Below are 23,526 nucleotides of genomic sequence, written 5' to 3'. Positions count from 1 at the left end.
GTGAAAAAAAAAAAAAAAAATCAGCTTTGATCACAGGAATAAATTACATTTTACAATATTTAATATTCAAATTTTTAATTCTAATTATATTTCACAATATTAGTGCTTTTTACTGTATATTTGATCAAATAATGTCAGACTTGTTAAGCTTTTGAATGGTAGTGTATAGTTGTGTACGGGGTAAAGAAATAGTAACATGAAATACTTCCTTCCATGAAACACAAGAGCTTAGTTTGAAACTTTTGGTTGAACTATTCCTTTAAAACAAGCTAGGAGATGTTGATCTATCCTGTGGATAAACGTAATAATATTTCACAATTTTACTGCATTTTAGATCAAATAATTGCAGCCTTGATAAACAAAAGAGACTTCTTTCAAAAACATTTTGAATTGCAGTGTAATTTAAATGAGCATATGTAACAGTAGAAATGATCAGATTTCGAGAGCACCAGCTGTCTTACCTGCGAGATCTTCTTTAGATGTGGCCATGCGTGGGGAGCTGGTCCCTGGTTCAATTTTTAGAGACAGTCTGTAATGGAAAGAACAAGCAAAAGTCTCACAAAAAAAACCTCCACAAGTTCCATGAAGCTTCAGGGTGGTTCATTTAATATTTCAAAACCAACTTATGTCTGGCTGAAGGTACAGAGTTTGAGCATGAATTTAGTTGAATAGGATCTGCCATAAACCCCAAATAACACGTGTTAGTGAAATCATAACATTTTACCCTCAACCAACAGCGCAACCTCAAGCACTCAGATTTATGTTACAGTAAAGATGTCACTTTGAATTAAAAAAAAGCATATCATGGAAAACAGGATTTTTCCTGCTCTTTCATATTAAAGAGTTTGATGAATAGACACTCAAAACTTTCCCCCAGTGCACTAAAAACATGCAATGCAAAACGGATCAGAAATCATTATGAAACTACAAGCTCATTAATATATGGCCACTTACATTTACATTTTAACACCTAGTCAGTGTTCATCTACTTGACCTGCCCTAATGAGCCTGATTTCTGATTTCATCACTTGCAAACCAACAGATCTAACACCATCTTTCAAAACCCCTTTCCTATAAAAGGCCCTAACAGGTCTCTGAGGCGAAGTAACACCCCACACAGTTCACGCTCACATTTGGCTTTACTAGTCACGTACTTGACCTGGAGGAGACATTGAGACACCCAAACGGGATCTGCTGGGCCGATAACATTTCACGATTTTATAGGGGAACAGAAGGGACTCATTGTTAACAATCCAATAAACTGAACTGTAATCTCTTATTTCCACACCATCAACTGCGATTCACAGAATATGCAAAAGTAGTCTTTTTAATAGAGTTTTGGCACAATCTAACATGAGCTTTTGAAAGGAATGTTCAATATAAACACAACGAAGCCAAAAGTTTCTGTATAGCTAAAACAGCAGATCATGGCGCTAGCAACGCAATGGTCACAGGTTCGATTCCCAGTGAATGCATGCATTTTTAAAAAAGGATATAGATTCTGAGTCGCTTTAGATAAAAGCATCTGCCAAATGCATACATGTAAAAAAAAGTTTTCAACTACTGGTCAGTCTCAGCTAGATTTTTCTCAAAAAACGAGATTTTTGCATGACGCTTTAAGCAAATTGGGATGTTAAGGTTTTGATTTTCTACATCTGTTGAAAATGTGAGAACATGTGAGAACAAAAGGCCAAATTATTGACCAAATAATTAGCTCTGCTTTAAAGGGGTCATGACATGGATTTTTTACAAATTGTTTCCTTGTAATGCTAATAAAAGAAAATAAATTCCACAAAGAACAAAACAAATATACTGTGTATGTGGAAAAATGTTCAACCTTTATTCTGAGTTGTTCACAGTTATAATTAAATGATTTAACATGCAATCTTATCTTCTTTTTAACAAACAATAGATGAATCAATTTGAATTTCGATTTTTTTTTGTTCTTTATTTGTCATTATTATAAATAACAATGAAATAACATCAAAGAATCCTACAATATAAGTGCAATAAAAGTCTATAAAGTGCAGTTATTGACGCTTATGACCAAACAAGAGATCGATAACTGCGTGTCCTCTGTAATAATTAAATCATTGAATATTTTCAGATGGCTTAGAGTCTAAGCCTTAGACCGCCCTATACATCAGCAGAAATGACATCCGTACGCCTCGGTCCAGGAAAATTAAACTGGATTTAGACTAAAAAATAAATAACACAAAAAAGACTTTAACTATTGATAGCCAAAGAACAAAATGAAACCGCCAAAAACAGCGACTCAACAACCTGGCACAGTGTTCAGGGGATCTGTGAAAGAAAAGGTCAGATTCTTTACGGATAACACACTGTTTTTAAGGAAGGTGAAATATTCCGAGTCAGATGGGTGTGGAGAATTCCTTGGAGAAACGCTAATGACAGCAATCAATCATTCTCTAGTAATTTGCACTTAACAGCATTTCTCAGTAACGAAAACAAAAATCTTTACCGATGAGATTAGAGGTTGAGAGTTCAGAGAGCAGATAACATAAAACTATTCCAAACCTTAACAAGACTACAGTTCTAGGCCTCAAAGACAAGCTCCAGACGAAATGGCTGTTTCCAAACGGAAGGCAAAAAGACGCCGCCGACAAATCCTAAAGCAGCACCACATGTTTCCCGGGCAGATAAACCAATCCCAGAGTGCATTGCGACAAGCTGAGTCAACTTCTGTCAATACTGCAGAGTATGAGCTAATGCCAACTAAACATGTCTCATTATAAAAAGGGATTATTTCAACCAATTGTTGTGTGCAATGTTAACAGAAAGTGCACCTGAGAAGCTCCGCGATTATGATTTGCGATGCATTCACGTCAGAAACAAAATATGGAAGTAACCAAAACAAAACACTGCTGCACATTTACTGATGATATGCATTAAAACAATGCAGTTGCATCAACTTTACACAACCTAATAAGAATTATTAATGCATAGAATTGAACAAATAATTAAAGTTCATAAAGCTCTGCTTTAAAGCAGACAGCACTAAAAATGAAACACGTTTTAATACACGTTTTTCAATTCTAATTTAGTTATACTGTAGTTATAACTATCCACAGAACAATTGCACTTTTATGTGTGTATAATTTCTCACCCCAGCGTACATAAAGCAAAAATAATGCTAATTATTATAAGAACACAATATTTATTAATTAAAATATGTAAATAAAAAAATGCATATAAAAAAATAAGATTTAACATAAGAAAATTCCTTACAGTTACAGTTATCAGTGCAGTATCTGTCATCGTTTATAAACAAAATAAATAATCTTCACATTAGTGATTTGTTCAGTCATTCTTATTTAACATCCCACATTATCTACTTGTTAGCAAATTGTATAAAGGGGATCTTACTGATTTCTTATATCACCTTTTTTCCATAGTAAGATTACAAGACATTTCTTTAAATCATTAAGAGGAGGAAAGTCTACATGCTAAAACAATAACACGTTTAGTGTGTAGTAAAGGGAAACTCTTAAAGTTCTTTTATTAGCATTGATGGTTCAATGAAGAATCTGTAACATCCATGGAAAATTTTCATTGCACAAAGTAAAAAAAAAAAAAGGTTCTTTAGATTTTTTAAATGTTCTTCACACTAAGAAAAATAGGCTCTAGAGATCGACTATTTTTGACTGTCAAAATGCCGGCGGACACAGAGACAGTGAGTTGTTCAAAACCTTTCTTTTTAGTAAACTCTGTGTACACAAACAATGTTGTCAATGCTAGAGTTCATGTGTAGAGCCCCTGGTGAGACTTCCAGCAAAGTTTCATGTTGTGTCGAGCCTTCTTAGTGTTTTAAAAATAGCCATTTTGATGCTATCATAGTCGTGCCCCATTCACTCCCATTCACAAGGCAATTTGGCGGAAAACGAAAATACGGTCAAACTTAAAAGTGGAGTTTCCATTCTAATTATGCTTTTAAACGAAAGTTTGCCTCGGGTAGATGAACAAAAAAGACCCTAAGTTGCATTTTGGAGAAAGTTACCCTTTAAGAAAGTTTTCTGAAAGGTTCTTTAGGGAACCAAAAATGCTTTTTAAGGCATCGCTGTGGAAACCCCAGTTTGGAAGCTTTATTTTTAAGAGTGCACATTTACATGGCAAATATGCAAAACGTTTCTACATTTGAAATAATGCTCATTCAGCAGCCTCTGTGTCTGGTGTGTGAAGTTGATTTTCCACCCGAGTTCATGTGTAGTGTTTCCAGACCGGTGGATCTAGAGCCGGCCGCTTCTTTTCATGTTCTCAACCCATCCAGAACAATGGCACTGGAACAGAAAGTGAGATGGCTAGCGGTGATGAGGGAGGCTGGGATTTGGAGATTTGTCGGGCCAGGATAAAGCCAGCAGAATGATGTCAATTCTGGATGAACTTCAATAGCACACCCTACGGTTTCCATGCGTTTGTGGCCATGCGAGGTCGTAACGGGGTCACAGACGAAACGTCACCGTGGAGACCACATGAGAACCGCCGACTATCATCATGGTCCACTCGCACTTTTTTTATCTCTTCTGGAGATTTGGACTTCAGCCCATCTCACCCGCAATAAAACAGCCTCGAGCTGTGCAAAAAACACCCAGGAGATTTCAGATACGGCAAACCACAAATAACACTCATGACAGATGCTCAGAGTTCCTTCGTTGTATAAACAGCTGGATCAGCCACTTTAAAAATGTATTATTGCAGGTCTTTTTATTGTGACTTTAACAGAATACAGTTACAGTTACTCAACAGCAAGAAAGACCTGATGGCTTGAATGACTACAACTTACATTGAATACGTGCCTAAACTTCAAACAACGCACAACTAAACTAAACAATTAGCATTTTTTTGCAATGCTATCTTACTGTTGAGGTTTTGTAGAAGTTACAAGAATGACTTGTGATAGTTTGGACGTTAAAATAGGTTGAAAATTACCAGAGGTGGACAGTAACAAACTACATTTACTTGAGTACTGTACTTAAGTACACTTTTTGAGTATCTGTACTTTACTTGAGTATTATTTTTTCTGGAAACTTTTTACTTTAAGTTCCCTACACTTGAAAGACAAATATCGTACTTTTTACACCACTACAATTCCGTCACGGTCCTTGAGTAGAAAGGAGTAACGTCAGTCAGGGGATGATTTTGGTTGCAGGGGTTGCATTTTGGTTGGAAATGAAAGTCAGTATGACGTCAGAACCCGACTGATGTTGGTTTCTGACGTCGACCCGATTTTCATTTACGTCGTCTGTCCAACGTTGGAGATTAATGTCAATCTGGCGTTGGAATCTGACATCAACCTGATTTTCATTTTCAACATTGGGTTTGGTCTTCTAACTGTGAAATTTGTCATAAGCCGCGTTTCCACCGCAGGAACTTTCCCCAGGAACTAGGAACTTTGGGCTGGTACTCGATGTGTTTACACCGCAGGAACCAGGGTCTAAATGAAGTTCCGGGTAAATATTTACCCCTCCGATAGTCCCTGCTCACGAGGTAGTACTTTTTCAAAGTTCAGGAACTTTCAGGGGTGGGACTTGTGCGCTGCACAAGCTGATTGGTTGTGTTCACGCCGCATTTTGATTGGATGACCACACGCAGCATTTTATTTATTTTTAACCTCCCTTTTTAAAAAATATATTGCGGTTCGTGTCGTGGCTTCATGCAGTAGGAGTTGTCTGTCTGCAAATATGGAATTTAATAAAAAAAACTGCTGGACTGGCGACGAGTTTCAGGCTTTATTAAGCGTATTTGTGGAAGAGGAAACTTTCTGCGCGTTCGTCCCAGCCATCTCACGGTCAATGTCTGCAATAGCTGATAACATACAAATTTTATATCTAACGTTAGCATTACGAGCTTACTGAACACGCTTTATCAGTGCTCGTCTCTTTTCTGCCACAGCTTTTATTATTAAGTCATTATGTTTACACATTGGCCTCAATTAAACTAAAAACTATGTTTAAGAAATATTATAACAAACAAAAATACATTGGGTCTAATTAATTTATAATTATGTGGGCTAATTCATATGTAGCCTAATAAGCTATACTCACTGGAGAAGTTTTCACAAAATAATCGGCAAATTAACAACACATTCGTATGCACATTTCAGGCACAAATTTGTGCTTATGCATGCTTAAATGAGACCCATTGTTCTTAGCACAAGTAAAAAAAAGCCATATTTGCTATATATTTGATACTAATGAGTGTAACAGGATAAGCACCGACAAATGTTTAAAGCATGGGGTTATTTTTAATAAAATAAATTATAGTCATCTATTGCAAGGCACTCCAAACCATGTTCCAAATTGACTATAACAGGATTGAAATAGCGCTTAAGGTTAGTGACAAACAACTATTTACAAGACTGTCACTATTTATGATTGATAGACGGGGTTCAGGCTTTATAATGCGTATTTGCGGAAGAGGAATTTTTTTTGTGCGTTCGTCCCAGGCATCTCACAATTATAAGCATCATTTATTATCAGTGCTCGTCTATTTTCTGCCATTTTGTTAATTACCTCGTTAGTAAACCAATACATAACTGCAGCACAGTTTGAATCTCCTCCATACTTATTATAAATGTGGAGCTCAAAACTGATTACTGTCCGTCGCAGACTGGGAGGAGCAGTTGCGCGCAGTTTACCTTCCCGGTACTTTAGACTGCGGTGTAAACGCAGAAAGCAGCCGGTCTGGGGCAAAAAAAGTTCCTGGGAAATAAGTTCCTGGGACAAATTGTTCCGGGTAATTTCGGTGGAAACGCGGCTATAGATTCAGAGGCATAAGATACTGTATTACATACAACAATAATAAAATAATGCATTGACATTTACTTTTGATACTTAAGCACTTTTAAAAACAAGTACTTCTGTACTTTTACTTAAGTAAAAATCAGTTTTTACAACTTTTACTTGTAACGGAGGAATATTTGACCGGTAGTATCTGTACTTTTACTCAAGTAAGGAAGTTGGGTATTGTCCTGAATCTGTACCGTTTCCCGCTTGTATAAAATATAAAAATACATACACTCACGGCCACTTTATTAGGTACACCTGTTCAGCAGTTCAGTAAAAATGACCAATCCTTAATGCTGAGCCTTTTTTTTTCTGGTTATATAACACAATTTTTAAGTCTGTTTCTCCCCAAACCTGTGTATAAAGCACGTGAAACTGAAGACCTCTGATTAAAAAGACATTTAACTGATTGTCCGTCGTCAGCACAGGATTCGGTCCAAGCCAAGAAAACAATGATTTCAGATGAGCTAAATGAAAGAGTGATGTTGGGATGTGTTTATGTCTGAGTCTTTCACGGATGACCGTCCACAGGAAACACATTTGCTTTCAGATAGGTACTGTATAAAAGCACTGTGAAACATGATGCTTTTGTTTTAAATCTGTTAAAGTTGACAGTTAAAGGATAATTGAATTTTATAAACGCAACACCAGATAATATTCCATAATTTTGTGCTAATATGATTGCTTCAACAGACGAATGCTCTTTAGCACGGGTGTATCAGGATATTGGACTCAGTGTCACATTTCCCCTCACATGTTGAGACATTAATATCGGTAATGTACTTCAGATACAGCGCATGCCAATGATAACAGCCTCTTCAATGTTGGGACGAGCGGCCCACAGATGATCACTCATCCCGCAGGATAAACATTTAAATCCAGCATAATCAGCGGCTCTTTTAACTCTCTCTGATGAATTGCTAATTCACAAACTTACTTCACAGCTGTTCATGGTGGAATGAGGTCGAGGAGAACTTCAGAAGTTCACACTAAAACAAAGACAGAACTACTGCATTCTCTTTGAAATGAGCATTAAAGCTTCTGGTTAAAGTTGTAACTAATAACTGCTGATTACAATAATTCTACAGAAACCACAACTGGATCTTGCACTGTGTTCATGTTCACGTCAGCTAAATACAGTGTTCATCCCTCTATTCAAAAGGACAGTTCTCCCAGAAATACAAATTCGTTACAAACCTGTTTGACTTACTTTCTTCTGCAGAACACAAAGAAATATATTTTAAAGAATATTTCTGTTGTTTTTGTCTGTTCAATTGAAGTCAATTGGGACAATGGGTTTTATTTTATGTTTTAAAATCAGTGCTACATGACTAGAGAAAAACTGATAAAATGGGCAGCACAACTGTTTTCAACATTGATAATAATCGGAAATGTTACTTGAGCATCAAATCATCATATTAGAATGATTTCTGAAGGATCATGTGACACTGAAGACTGGAGTAATGATGCTGAAAATTCAGCTTTGCATCACAGGAATAAATTACATTTTACAATATATTCAATTATAAAACATTTATTTTGAATTGTAAAAATATTTCACAATATTACTGTTTTTACTGTATTTTTAATCAAATAAATGCAGCCTTGGTAAGCAGAAGAGGCTTCATTCAAAAACATTAAAAAGTCTTAATTATTCAAACTTTTGACCAGTAGTGTATACTTCCAAGAGCGCAACAACACAAAACAGGTTGAAAAATGGTGACCTTGTCCTTTAAACTAAGGCATTATGGTCATTCTGACTCTAACCAATCAGATCGCACGATTCTGTAATATATACTATCATATCACAGAATTAAAAATAAAATGGTCTGAAAATGTTGCTAAAAAATAGTCAAGTCAAGTCATCTTCATTTATATAGCGCTTTTAACAATGTAGATTGTTTCAAAGCAGCTTTACAGAGATAAACGGATAATTTAAGGTAAGATTGTTTTGGCTTTATAGCGGTTCTTTAATAAAGTTATTTTCCAGCTAAAGTTAGTTTTGATTGATTCGCTTCCGTCGCAACGATCATTTGTTATTAAATTAGGGGCCGCCAAGACGACACCATTCTCTCTACACAGACTTTAAACGCGAACCTGTGAGAAACGCTGATGGCGTTCACATGCGCATTAAGAATTGGTTCTATAGTTGGGTCATTGACGAATAAGGTTTTTAAAAGTGTAAAAAAATAGAATGGAGATATAACTATATTTGAGTTTACCTAGGTGTTAACAATAAGATTTTGTGGTTTGTACAATCAATTAACACTGTTTTTTTGTCATTTTTTACAAGATGGAAAAAATGTGTCACCAAAAAAGTCTGGTTTAAGGTTTAACCACTGATTTGAAAGTTAAAAACTGATTTGACATTGATGTTGAGATAGTATATAGTGTGTACCACAGAGGAAATATTAAATAAAATTATCACTGATCTCATAAATGTAATCATTTATTGGACTACTCTAAACACTCCAACATATTCAAGTAAAACATTGCACAGGGAAAGGAGAAAAGGGGAAATGTAAAAAAAAAAAGAGCCTTATCTGCTTTATATTTGTATTATTGTAGTTCCTTTAGTTATTAAAAACAATATTATTCCATTTAAATATTTACTATATCGGTTTTACCGAATGACCTTTTGACACTTCAAAATCTTTAAAATACCTTTATATGTAGTAAAATATAATTAAAACCTTTTGGATTCAGTAAAAGGGATCAAGTTGTGCTACCTTACATACTTTGGATGTTATATATTTGTTTTTTTATCATTATTAAGGCCTTTGGACAAAAAAATGACCCGTCACGTCATTGACCCAGTTATGTGCGTTTGAATATATGTGCGCAGGTTTGGAATTCCCTACAAATATGCAATCATTGCAATTTAAACACAATTCTGACCCAGAATTGCTGGAAACATAAAGTACATAAACGTTATATGATTTAGAACAATTGCATATGAGGATTTATATCTCATTGTTTGTTCCACCATGTGTTTGGACTCACTCGGCCCAAACCCTGCTGAGCTTAAGCAATGCAGTTTCATGTTGCTCAAACTCACAGAACACCCAGTGTTTTTAATAAAAACACATTGCATTTGTGTAAAACACTATTTAATGGTACAATCAAAATGTCTTAAGGCGGTTACAGTTTCACCACATTTATGTGATGACTTTGCTTCTTACTGTGCCGACCACCCAAAAAACTAATCACGGTGTTGTTTGCCTATAAAAGCAGTGACCCGTGAATTCCCAGTGTCAAATGCCTAGGGATGCCAGTCTAGAAAAAAACAAACGCAATCATGCGCTATTAAATCATGGGTCTGGCCGACGGGTCGCCCTCGCTCTGGGCTTCTGGTGCCACGCGTTCTGCTAAAGTCATCATGCTGTTTGAAGGAGCTCCACTGCAAGATAAATCCCTTTGCATTTTACCTTTGAGACCACAAGCCCCACACTTACTTGAAATTGTCGTCTTCCACGAACTTTTGAAGCTCCTCGATGTAGCGAACAGACATCAAGTACTTCTGCACATGCGGGAGCGTCACGAGGTGATCTGTGAGGAGGTGGAGGGTATATAAACACACATGCATATCAATCTGAAATTCCCCCACAGATTTCACGAAAACGAACTGACCGTATGTGCAGGACACCTGGAGGTCAGAGATCACCCGCAGGATGTTGTTCATCTGATTGGTTCTCTGCTGAGTCTCAATGATGCTGTCAGACGCTGGATAGGCCGAGTCGATGTAAATCATGTCCAGCAAGTAGATCCCTGTGTGTGAGGAATGGAAAAAACAGAAGTATTAATAACCTTTATGGATTCACCTAAACAAATTTAGGCTGATATGATACTGATAATAATGACCCAAGATGATGTATCGCCATGAAAAGATTTATTTTGTCATTATCACCAGCTGACTGCACATTCTCTGTCTTATTTAATCCTAAAATAATAATAAATAAAATAAAATGTATTTACTTTAAATATATTTATAATTCATTAATTAATTCAATTTTATTCAAACAATGTTTTAAAAAAATATATTTTAAAAGTATTTTAAATTGTGTAAATAAATATATGTATTTTAAATATAATATAATATATTTATATTTTTATATTATAAATAAATGTAGTTTATAAATAAACTTAATGTGTCTTTTAGTTCAATTTGTTTGGAATTATTTAAGCAAATGTATGTAAATGAATAAATAAATACATTTATTTACATAATTTATAAATGTATTAATTGAAATATTATATATTTATATTTATATAATCATAAATAAACAGTTTATAAATAAAGTAATGTGTTTGGGGAAAAATCATTTCATTTATTTGAATAAATAAATATTAAAATAAATGTAAATAAATAAATACTTTTTCTTTATTTAAACTTAAATGTTAGGAAAAATATTTAAATACAATTTGAAATGAAAGAAAGGAAGAAAGCTAGCACAGATACACAATAGTCTTTGTCAGAGCACTACATGCTGGTATCTGCACAGACATCTGCTAATACAGCAGAAATACTCTGTTTACACACGTAAAACTTTAAGAATGCTTATTTAACCCTCAGACGGTCTTCGTTTCGGAGTCACATCCTGGGCCTTCCCGGTCAGAAGTGACCGGAGGCCTAAAAATGAAACTTCCTCCATCCCAGTAAAACCAATGCAATTTATTTTTGTTCTATAATATTTATTCTTTTTAATTTTGTATTTTGAGATCATTTTATTGAATTTATTAATATTTATGCAATATTTATGGTCTATTTTTGCCATTGAAATTAATAAAAAAAAATTATATAAATTTATGTATTTTTTATTTTTTTATTTATGCAGTATTTTAGTTTAATATAGAGTCTAGGCCTTCAAAAAAAAAAAATGTTTGAAGCAGATTAGCACCATCTGGTGAGAGTATGGAGAGAAAGCGTAGAACCATGGTGTAACCACTAGATGGCATCTACAGTTCTCTATGGAGAGGCATGTGAATTCCCCAGCTGTTTATGGACACATTTACTTATTTTTTTTTTACAGAATTTGTAACAAAAAATGCAATTCATTCAATTATAACACTTTATGTAAAATAATATTAATTTTTTTTTTTTTTTTTTTTTCATTCATTTCCTATGGGGGTCATTTTTGACCGAAGACCACAAGTGTGACTATTTTTTTTACGACCACTTAGCATGCTCGAATCATGACCTCATGACCTTGTGTGTGCACATACCTAATGCCATACAAGTCACCAAGTTTTGTAACATTCCGATGAAGCTGTGATTTTTAAAAATTCAAAACAGATTTTTTGTAATCAAAATTTATTGGTGTGTATGTGTATAAAAGTGTGTTTGTATGTGTGTGTGTGTGGGTGGGTGTGTCTGTTTTGCACTCTTGATGTTGTAGAGTGTCACCCCTTTACAGCGGTGTACTTTTTTTTGGGATTGTGGCCGATTTGTAGATTGTACACACAAAAATTCGGAGATTTTTTTTTTTGTCAATTTCCCATTCATTTCCTATGGGTCGGTCATTTTTGACCGAAGACCAAAATCGTCACTATTTTTTTTACGACCACTTAGCATGCTCGGATCATGACCAAATTTTTTTTTTTGTATTCACATACCTAATGCCATAAAAGTCACCAAGTTTCATAACATTCCGATGAAGCTGTGATTTTTAGAAATTCAAAACAGAAAATGTTTCGGTCAGAAATGACCGAGGACCGTCTGAGGGTTAAAGTCTAATAAAGAGATTGAGATATGCAGTAGCACCGTCATGCACGGTTATGCTGCATTACCTCAGCAAATCTGTGATACACATGATACCAACTGACTAACAAGAACCAGACATATATGGCAGGAACAACTGACTCTCCAGGCATTCATTTTTCCCAGAATGCATCTTAGAAATTACACAACTGCACAGCATTCACAATAACATCATTCTGCAAGTTGCTCAAAGAGTAAAGCATGCGATGAGATGAAAAACGATCATGTGGAGATCTGAGGCAGAGAATAACATGTCACATGAGTATCTTTAATATCAGGCTGTTTGTGATTGAAAGCACACTAGCACTGTCAACACACTTCAGTATAAACTTCACATTGTTCCACTGTGTGGAACATAAAATAAGATTTTAGACAAAGTCTAAGCTGGATTTGTATGGCTAAGCTCCAAATAATTACCATAACATACGTTTGACAATATAAACTATACATAAACAAATAAATTACTATGAGTTGAAATTATTTTAAACATAAAAAACATGCTTTTGTAGATTATAATCATGACAAAAATTATGACAAAATGAGATTATGAGATACTAATATCATACTAATATACATAATAATGAGGTGAAAGTCGAAATTATGAGATAAAATGTCATAATTATGACATAAAAAGTCATAAATATGACATTTCAGCTGTCATAATTTAGATTTATGTTACAATTTCAATTTGTCATAATTATGACTTTTTAAACTCCTAATTTCAACTTTTTATCTTCTACTTATGACTTTTTATGTCATGATGATTCACAAAAGCATGTTTTTTTCTTATGTGGTGGAAATGGGACAAATGTGTGTTTCACGGAGGAAGGACTATAATACAGGACTGTATATGACATGCAGGTGAGTAGATGATGACAAAATGTAAAATTTTGGGTGAACTACTTCCATTAATTAGATTATCTTCAATTATAAACTAAAGCACATAGTCTGAATTAAACTGGAGAGATGCTGAGACGAACTACTGTTCAGTGATCCTCAATAAGAACCACTGGAGAAACTCAGCTGTGGAAAGAATGAAGAATGGTTTTCCATCCGGACAGCTGAGGTTTGGAGAGTGAGAGCATCAGAGAGCATGAGGCATTGCTGGAGGAGATGGCATGGCCTCCCGAAACTTCAGATGGGTTTCTCTAGTTCACTTCTGCCAGTGTGCACAGCACTGTTTAAGAAAAGTCGCTCTAAAACTCTATATAGAGCATATGTTAGATGACTAAGTTTTAAGACTAGCCTAAGCAGTGTATGCAACCAGTCTCTGCACTTCTTTGTCGCTAATTTCCAAGAAAAAAAGATAAATCAAATCGTCAGAAACAAAATATTTTATTTGAATCAGAGTGCCCCATTTATGCTGTTTTAAATGTCCCTAATTTAGAGGTCTCCTAGGTTTACAGGCATCCAAAAAAAAAACACTTTAACTTATCATATACGTTGCAACATCAGCACTTTTCTCACTGTGTCTGAAACCTAAACCCCTCCTTTCTGAGAGCTTCCTTTTCTCTGATTGGTCAGATGGTTCAGTCTGCTGTGATTGGTCGACCACTCACAGCGCGTGTCAGAAACGAAACGCCTTTTACCATATCTGAATTTTAGCTGCTTCGGCTTCCATATGTAATGTCTGGGAACAGTACAGGAGTTTTCTTGGATGTTCTTAGATGAGCTTAAACACTATGAATCTTTCAATGAAAACACCAAGTTTATCTTTACTGGGGAAAAAGTGGCTGGTACTTTAGTAAATAAATGTTTCAATGGAAACCACATGGCTGGATTCAAACTGAGAGGAAGTCCTCACAATCTAATAAAAGCATAAACCAAACTAATATATAAAACAAGGCGCGTAGTCAAACGGCGGTGCCCTGGTAGTGATTAGCAGAGCATTATTTGAGCAAATGTCCTGGAGGGTTTGTTTAATGTGTTTAATGGTTATTTATGGAGCTCTGGATAAACTTCTCCAGGGTGCTTCTCCTCAACAAAACAGATGGAGATGTTCATATAAAGAATCATGTTTTCTGTGCTGTTAACAAACTGATATTTAGATATAAATGACCCGTATCAGTGACACAGCATGAGAGACATCTGCACTCATTTCTTTCTTTCTGTTCATCCATCCATCCATCCATCCATCCATCTATCCATCTATCCATCTATCTATCATCCATTATTCTATCTTCCATCCATCATTTTATCGTTCATCTATCCATCATCCATCCATCCATCCATCCATCCATCCATCCATCCACCCATCCGTCTACTGTTCTATCATCCATCCACCCATATATCGTTCTATCTTCCATCCATCCATCCATCCATCCATCCATCGTTCTATCGCCCAGCCATCCACCGTTCTATCTATCTATCTATCTATCTATCTATCTATCTATCGTTCTATCGTTCTATAATCCATCCATCCATCTATCGTTATATCATCCATCCATCTATCATTCTATCATCCATCCATCTTTCTATAGTCCATCTATCCATCCATCAATCCATCCATCCATCCGTCTACTGTTCTATCATCCATCCATCTATCCATCCATCTGTCTACTGTTCTATCATCCATTCATCCGTCTACTGTTCTATCATCCATCCATCTTTCTATAGTCCATCTATCCATCCATCAATCCATCCATCCATCCGTCTACTGTTCTATCATCCATCAATCTATCCATCCATCTGTCTACTGTTCTATCATCCATCCATCCGTCTACTGTTCTATCATCCATCCATCTATCTATCCATCTGTCTACTGTTCTATCATCCATTCATCCGTCTACTGTTCTATCATCCATTCATCCGTCTACTGTTCTATCATCCATCCATCCATCCATTGTTCTATCATCCATCCATCTATCATTCTATTGTCCATCCAGCATTCTATCGTCCATCTATCCGTCCATCCATCCATCCATCCAGTCATCCATCGTTCTATCGTCCGTTCATAAGAACAACGATCATAAAGTTCCTAAGAACAAGAATTATTTGAAATAGATTTTTATGTACCATCATAAATGTCTTCTCTGATCAATTTGATGAATAAAAGTATGAATCTAGACAAGATCAGCTTCACTTAAATGGAAGCAAATGAAGTAAAGCATATATTTTAACCTAATCCAAATAAAGCAATAAACCATCAGAAATGTAATTAAAGTCGATGAGTTGAGAATACAACATCTCCACACATCAGTTCAATCCCGCACTGACCGACCTCGACAGATTCTGAGTCACACTATGGCCACGTCTACACCATGACATCACCACTCAACATGACAGCGACGCCAAGCAACATAATCAACATCTATTCTCTGCCATTGTATTACCAAATCCAGGCACAACGTCTGTGAATGGTTCAGTTTCTTTATGAAACACAGAATTTCTTATTTCCTTTTTATTTTGGGGTGTTCTTATCTGCAGATTCAGCCAAATGCTTCTGCTAAACAAAGACGGAAACTCTGTTTGACAACATTGGTTGAAGGTTGTGGGAAGCAGTTGCACGAGCAGTAACACACACTGAGTTGGAGTTTCCACCTCATCTTCTGCCTGGTTTGTGTGAGTTTTGTTTAAGGTCATCTTTTGTTTTTCCAGGAAAAAGCTGATGAAGGATTCGCTGATGAGATGTTCAGACTAAACAGGATCAGGGTAAAGCTCTCTGGTTCCCTTAAAAGGCAGCAGTGTGCCATCTTACATAACCCTCATGCACGCTCCTCTTCAGAGTCTTAAAACACACGAAGACCTGTCGGATCCAACAGATCCTTTCTTCTATTGCAACATTCACCTTGGACAGCACAGCTCCGCATCATGTGTTGTTCTTATTACACAATCAGAGCCGTTTGCCCAAAGAGACCATGAAAACGTGCTGAAGCAAAGCTCACAAAATTGCTGTTTGCTTCCAAGTCTGATCATCCAACATAAACCAGGTCTTTGCACAACGAGCTCTGGGTTTGATCATCCCAATGCTCTTTGTCTGATGTGTTTTATAGCTACACGTCTGCACAAGTTACTATCTTAGATTAAAAAAGTTATGTTCTTGCATTTCAGACTGTTTGGATTGTTCCTCTTAATTCTGAGCCTAACCATGAGTGAACATTTGTTATGCATAATCATACATGCAAGTGACAAACGAATACAATTATCAAATTGGTAATTGCAATTTGTATGGCCGTTAATCATTAGCAAAATGAAGGTCCTAACCACATCCACGAAGCAAACCAGCACAGAACAACAATGAAATACATAGAGCACTGATAGAAAAAGAAGTCTTGATGATTTATAAGCGCTGAAACATCTTTAAACATGTTTGACAAAACTTCAGCCAGGCAATGAGCTCATCCAACAGTTTCCATACACACAAACCAGTGTCACTAATTAAAAACACCACACTATTGGCTGACCTGTAAGGGGAAAATATATTTTTAATGTTTTCTTTTAATATATTTATATAAAAAAATTGTATTGTACCAGATAAGCACTGCTCTGACTGTAAAAAATATGAAAGATATACTTTTAGGGTATAGGGTTTACCAAACTAAACCCAATAATTAATTAAATCATAAAATATCAAATAAAATAAAAAGTCCAAATAAAGCACTTACTAAAAGGATAAATGTTTCATGTGTTTACCTGCATGTTGTGTGACCACGACATCAGAGAACCGTGAACATGTACTGTATTTTACTGAAATATTATGTGTTAAATTTACTGAAATATAACAATTTAAAACATAATTTCAGGCGGGCTTCAGGTAAATGTTTTATGTCAGTAAGGTTTGGCTGACAAAAAAGTGGGAACTTTAGCGTAAAACATTATTGGAGTGTGTTTTAGAAAGAAAATACTATTTCAGTCTTTCACATTTAATTCAATCTGTTACCTGCCATTTCTTTGTAATTATTTGTCAAATTTAGCAGCTATTTCTGAACAAAAATTGTAAATCCTACACCAATTTTTTTCAGTGTAGTCCCCTCGAAGGTACATCTTTGTACCTTGTCTACCAATAAAGGGCACATATTAGTACCTTAAGGCAAAGGTTTTCAAAGTAGGGCCCATTACCCATAGCCAGCTATATAACATATTTCGAGTTTTTTAATCATCTGAAATGTGCTAAGATTAATATTCCAAAGTGACAATGCATTTAACGTCAAATAAGTGGGCAAGTAGGCAGTAATATCTGCTGAGTTTTGATTCATTTGTTATGTGCTTCAGGAAGAAGTTCACAGAGATCGAAACGGCAAATGTATTTAGTTTGTTTTCTTTATTTTACAAAAGTGGCCTGTAGCCTATTATTAAAAAGTAGGCCTGCATTTACAATGGGGTTACCGTTTGCACTGATAAATCAAGCATATTATGTTCATTACTCTCATCCACATTAACTTTGGGTTATAATTATGAGCAGGTCTGCCCTATAAAGGTGTCCTTGACTCCAAGAAGTTTGAAAACCCCTGCCAAAGTATTAATATTCACCCTTTAGGGGTAAATAACTTAGATTTACTTTTGAGGGTCTCAAAAAAAGGAACAATTTGTTCATGTTTAACCCTGTTTTGAATGTGACTGTACTTTTCAAAACACTGAAACACACACACAGCTGTAGGGGCAAGTACTGTACATATGAAGAAGTCCTGTATTTAATAACAATAAAAATCCTTCAGAAATGGACGTACACCAAGCGTGCCCGTGGCTTTTTTGGAAAGACCTGCGCTGAATCACAGCAGATCCGGACAGAAGGGATGTCATGTTATTCTCTGGCCAATTATGTATAAGTGTGCCAATTTTATGGCTAATTTTAAAGTATGAGCTCCTTTCAGAACGCATTATCATCTTCATGTGCAATTATCAGCTCTGTCTCACGTCACATGCCAAGACAGCGTTCATGTGAACATCCCAGCGAGGACTGAGCGAGCGATCGGGAGACACGTGTGCATTGCAGAGGATATGATGTAGTGGTTTGTTTTGAGGCTCTACCATCTCCATGTAAACACTCGAAATCTTATCAGATGAGTCACAACACAGATTTCTTTGACCAAATGGATAAAGAAGCAGCATGCTGTTCTAGTTAGAGAGACTTTTCACCATGAACTTAACAAATAAACATTGTACAGGCTCTCAGAGAGTCTATATAATGTGTTTGCCGTAAATTGTTTCCATTAAAAGCCATTACATCCTTTACAAGAATTTACGCATCCATAGTTTCACCTGGAAAATAACTAGCAAGTCGCCACGACGATGGTAGAATGTTGTGAGTGGTTGCCAAGGAGTTGCTATGCAGTTGCTAAAGTGTTCTGAGTTGTTTATAGTGTGTTTCTATGTGGTTGTTAGACAGTTCAGAGTGTTTTTTGTTTTGTTTTCTGGTACAAGTGAAATGTTACACAGAAATATGGATGAGAGAAAGACGGTTATTCAGGTTTGGCCTTTAATCCTCCTCGTAAAAGTTAAAACATTGATCAGTGGCTGAGGAGAAGTGTTCTTGTAATACTACAATCTAAAACAATGTTACTGTGTGTGTTTTGAGCATCTGTCTAGCAGTCTTGTTCACAAACTGCGCATGATGAATCATAGCTTGTGTCTGATCAGCATCTGTTTTTAAGACACATGGCAGACTCAAGGCGGAACTGTCACAGACGGACCTTTGTGTATTCAGTCACATAAATCACACCAAAATCCCTTTTATTAATGTCTGTCAACAAACCTGTGCATATAATAAATACCTAAAAACAAAAATCCTCTCATGGAATGTTTACTGATTTTTAACTCAAGGCATTTTTATCTGTACTAAAACAAAATGGTTTTATGGTTGCACTATATTTTACAGAACAAGTGTAATTTTTTACGTGTAAGTGCAAATTTTACTTACTGTGTATTTACCTAAGAAAGTACTGGTTAATATAAGGTAACAACATGGGTTAAGGTTAGGTTTAGGGGAAGGTTCAGAGTTTGTATCTAGTTATTACCCAGTTATTGCAAGGGTTAGGGTTAGGGTTAGTTCTTATCTTAAAGAAAAATCATACTTGCATTCAAAAAGGATGCATCCAATTGATCAATAGCAACAGTAAAGACATTGATAATGTTCCAGATTATTCCTATTTCAAATAAATGCTGTTCTCGTGAACTTTCTATTCATCAAAGAATCCTGAAAAAAAAAGTAACGATTCCCACCTAAATATGAAGCAACACAACTGATTTCAAGATGGATAATAATCAGACAAGCATCAAATCATCATATTAGAATGATTTCTGAAGGATCATGTGACACTGAAGACTGGAGTAATGATACTGAAAATTCAGCTTTGATCACAGGAATAAATTACATTTTACCATAAAAACGTATTTTGAATTGTAAAAATATTTCATAATATTACTGTTTTTACTAGTTCTGTAAAGTCGATTAATCACAATATGTGTGTGTATATACTATATAATATATACACATATTTATTATATGCACACAAACTTTTATGTTAGATGCGATTAACCGCGATTACACTAGTTTTTACCGTATTTTTGAACCAATAAATAGCAGAAGAGATTAATTTCATAAAACATTCTTCTATAATGACTGTTTGTCCCTTTTATGGCTGCAAAGTTTCAAGCAAAGTACCATGTAAACTACCCTTAAATTATGACAAAAAGCATTTCATGCATAACAATTTTATTTTTTGGTGAATTATTCTACACTGTGTCCTGGAAAACTCTAAGTGCAATGCCAGAGTTTTGAGTGATGATCCATTGTCTGTGTTTAAATGCAGGATGTTTACCTCAATTATGTTAAGAATGACTCGACTACTTCACTTTGACCTCAGTTACTTTAAGACACCGCGACACCAGCAGTTATTTCACCCACAGATAATGACCTCCTCATGTGGCCACATGAAGACTCCCGCTGGAAACGGCCACCGGATCAAGACTCTCCCCACACTCAGCAGCTGAGTGACCTCTGAAGCAGCTCATTACGCTGCCGCTGGTTTTCACATCACCACTAAAACATCATAAACAAACAAACTTTCCAAGCAGGGGCAGCGTGGCTTGGCAACCCCCTGTCCTATAACCGTAAATCAATCCAATAAATGTGCCGGCCTGAACCGGACACGGCTCCCCTGCTGCAGATAAATGCACACAGGTTTGTGTCCAGGACTGAAGGAATGAGCCAGTGAACTGAGCTCTGCCAAACTGTGCAGGAGCTGACGTCCATTCCAGACCCCAACATTTACCGGACACAATGGTCAACAGTCAGAGGAAAACTGATTAACTAGAATGAGAAAATGAAAAACAGTGAAGGAGAACAGAAGGTGATGAGTAAAACAGACAATGATTTAACATCTTTAAAGGGGCATTCACCCAAAAATATTATTGACTCACCCTCATGTCTGCGCTGGTTCTCACGTTTGTCATATACATGACAGGAATATGCAGAATAGAGAATGAAAAACTGAAGATTTCCAGTGAATAGCAACTACTTAAGATTTCAGTCGGTTCTGGAAAAGTGATATTATCTTAGGTCTGCTGTTACCTTGTGGTTATTTATTTTATTTATTTTGCGATACAGTAGATACTGCAATATGAACATTTAAATTTGCTACTGGACTAATTTTGTCCCTTATAGGTCTACAGGAATGCACAGTTTTGATTCATGCAAATAGGAACATTAATTCTCAATATGATCAGGCCTTCAGACTGCCACGAGATTCGTGTGAAATCAAAGGCTGAGATGAGGCTGTGTGATTAGTTTATCTTTGATCACTCATATAGACAGAATTGTTTTGTTTTTTTTAAAAGTGAAAGGGCAAATGAAGTCTCCATTCACCCACTTGCTGAAACCAGCAACACAGGGAAGGTCACGGGGGTCACAGTAGCACCCGTCAATCACCAAACACAATTCAACCCTTCTAAAGGAACTGAAGGAAACTGAACTAATGAGAAAAGAGCTTTTAAAGGGGACCTATTATGCCCCTTTTTTGTTTTTGGGCTCTACTAGAACAGGTTTTCATGCTTACATGTTCCAAAAACACATTATTTCCCCCATATTCTCCATTGTTGCAGCTCCTCTCTTCCCAGTCTGTCAGTAACGCTCTGTTTAGCTCATGTCTGTATGAAGCCCCTCCTTCTGAAAAGCACAGTGTGCTCTGATTGGTCGGCTGGACCAGTTTGTTGTGATTGGTCAAGCTCTTCGAGCGTGTTTGAGAAATATCGCAATTAACAACTAAATATTGTCATACCTAACTCAATCAGGCCCCACACCTTTATTTTGCGTATGCTTTTGGCGGGAATTATTTAAATGAGGAATATTGTGACATGTTCGTTCCTGTAAGAAAACTCAAGACTTCAATGGAGGCGTTTCAGGGAGTTCAGAAACAGTGACACTGATATAGAGAATAACTCCCTTCGGAGTGAATTTCTAACTTTGCAGACCTTTTTAATTTTTCAAAAGCAATATCACACACTAAAGAAAGTTAAACAACTTCTTCATCAGTACTGTAACTCCTCTTAATATTGAATTATCTGGACAATCAAAGGATGTTGATTATATAATGGTCATCATTATTACTGTATCAAATTTTTTTTTATAAAAACCAAAAACTAACAACACCACAACTTTATGCACTGCAAAAGCTGGCATAATTCTCAGTAATTTTATAGTTTAGCCACACAGCTGCGAGCAATATCATCTCAAAACTATTTAGTCTAAGTTACGACTGCTACACCGCAATGAAACATCATCATTCTCACAACACACAAAATTCATTAACACTAATCCGTATAACGTTCCATGCAGTCATTCCTCCGCTGGGAAAACGCGTGTTAATGACGGGCCGGTCCAAAAGATCAGCTTCTGATTGTTATAGATTTGTGCTTGATTTTTGTAACTATACACAGATCCTCAGCGCTTCCAGCTGGACGTCCCACACGCGGCTAAGGTAGAAGTGACCCTGTGTTTACAGCAGTTATTCTGGAGGGAAGGGATACAGCCCGTGTGCGACTCCTGGGACTGTAGTGGGAATTGCGTAACATCAGCTGACAGCTGTTGGGATTTGTGAGCTTTGGGTCTGCAAGGATTCAGCCCATCACAGTGAATTCATCAGGACAATCACAGTCGACAACATTCATCCAGAGCAACAGCAAGCACAAACTAACCTATGTTGACACATACTTAAACACATTTCTACTATCGGTGAGCTGGTGTGCCGCACAACACTGGCAGAAAACATAAATGTAGTTTTTTGTACAGTAGGTTGAACAACTGAAAACGTATCCCATAAAATCTTAAACGTTACGTATGTGGCTTGAATCGTAAAGTGTTACTGATAAATCATATCAGACCTTCTGCAACTTTCATGTAAAAACTACAACCTATGCAATGACACTGAAAACCAAGAAAAGATCAAACCTAAAATAACCTTTTAATAACCTAATAATACTTTTGCATAAGTGTGCACACCCTTTTATAATTGGGTAAGCGGTTGTGTTCAGAATGACAATCATCAAGCTCATGTGAAACAGACCAAACCTGCCTTCACCTGAAGTGACTCTGATTAACACCAAATAAACCTCAGCTGTTCTTGTAACATTTTTTGCTGACATCATCTTGGTTACATGATACTATAAGAGCCATGGGCCACAAAGAGCTCATTAAGCACCAATGAGATCACATTGGTGAAAGGTATTGCTCAGGTGAGGGCTACAAAAACATGTCCAAGGCATTAGCAATACCAGAAAACAGCGAGTCATCAACAAGTGGAAAAAAGTATGGCACAACAGTGACATTATCGAGAACAGGGCCTCCAAAATTGATGAGAAGACAAAGAGAAAAATGGTCAGAGACTAGCCTGACGTCCTCTAGTCAGAATGTGAGTCTGATACTGCTCCACTGGGCTGTGATTATGGGGCGTTTCAACCGATCCAGGAAAGAAAATGCCTCTGCATCCAATTGGATAGACCTACAACCAATCAGAGCAACGGAGAAAGTGG

General features: G+C 36.2%; 1 protein-coding gene across 2 annotated transcripts in view; it reads right to left on the bottom strand.

Moving 5' to 3' along the window:
• The window catches only part of LOC311293500 (ras-specific guanine nucleotide-releasing factor RalGPS1), a 145,612-nt gene that overhangs the window by 20,105 nt on the left and 101,981 nt on the right, over positions 1 to 23,526 (bottom strand). For both annotated transcript variants that reach the window (XM_084413843.1, XM_084413844.1), the window contains exons 9-11: positions 10,434 to 10,571; positions 10,259 to 10,352; positions 462 to 529 (exon numbers count right to left, since the gene is read on the bottom strand). In XM_084413843.1, the coding sequence (XP_084269969.1) occupies positions 462 to 529; positions 10,259 to 10,352; positions 10,434 to 10,571 (300 nt within the window). The remainder of the gene's footprint in view (positions 1 to 461; positions 530 to 10,258; positions 10,353 to 10,433; positions 10,572 to 23,526) is intronic.

The sequence above is a fragment of the Rutilus rutilus genome, assembly GCF_951802725.1.
Source record: "Rutilus rutilus genome assembly, chromosome: 7".
Classification (NCBI taxonomy): Eukaryota; Metazoa; Chordata; class Actinopteri; order Cypriniformes; family Leuciscidae; genus Rutilus; species Rutilus rutilus.
Note: the sequence above shows the minus strand (reverse complement) of the source record. Positions and strands in the feature narration are given on the sequence as shown.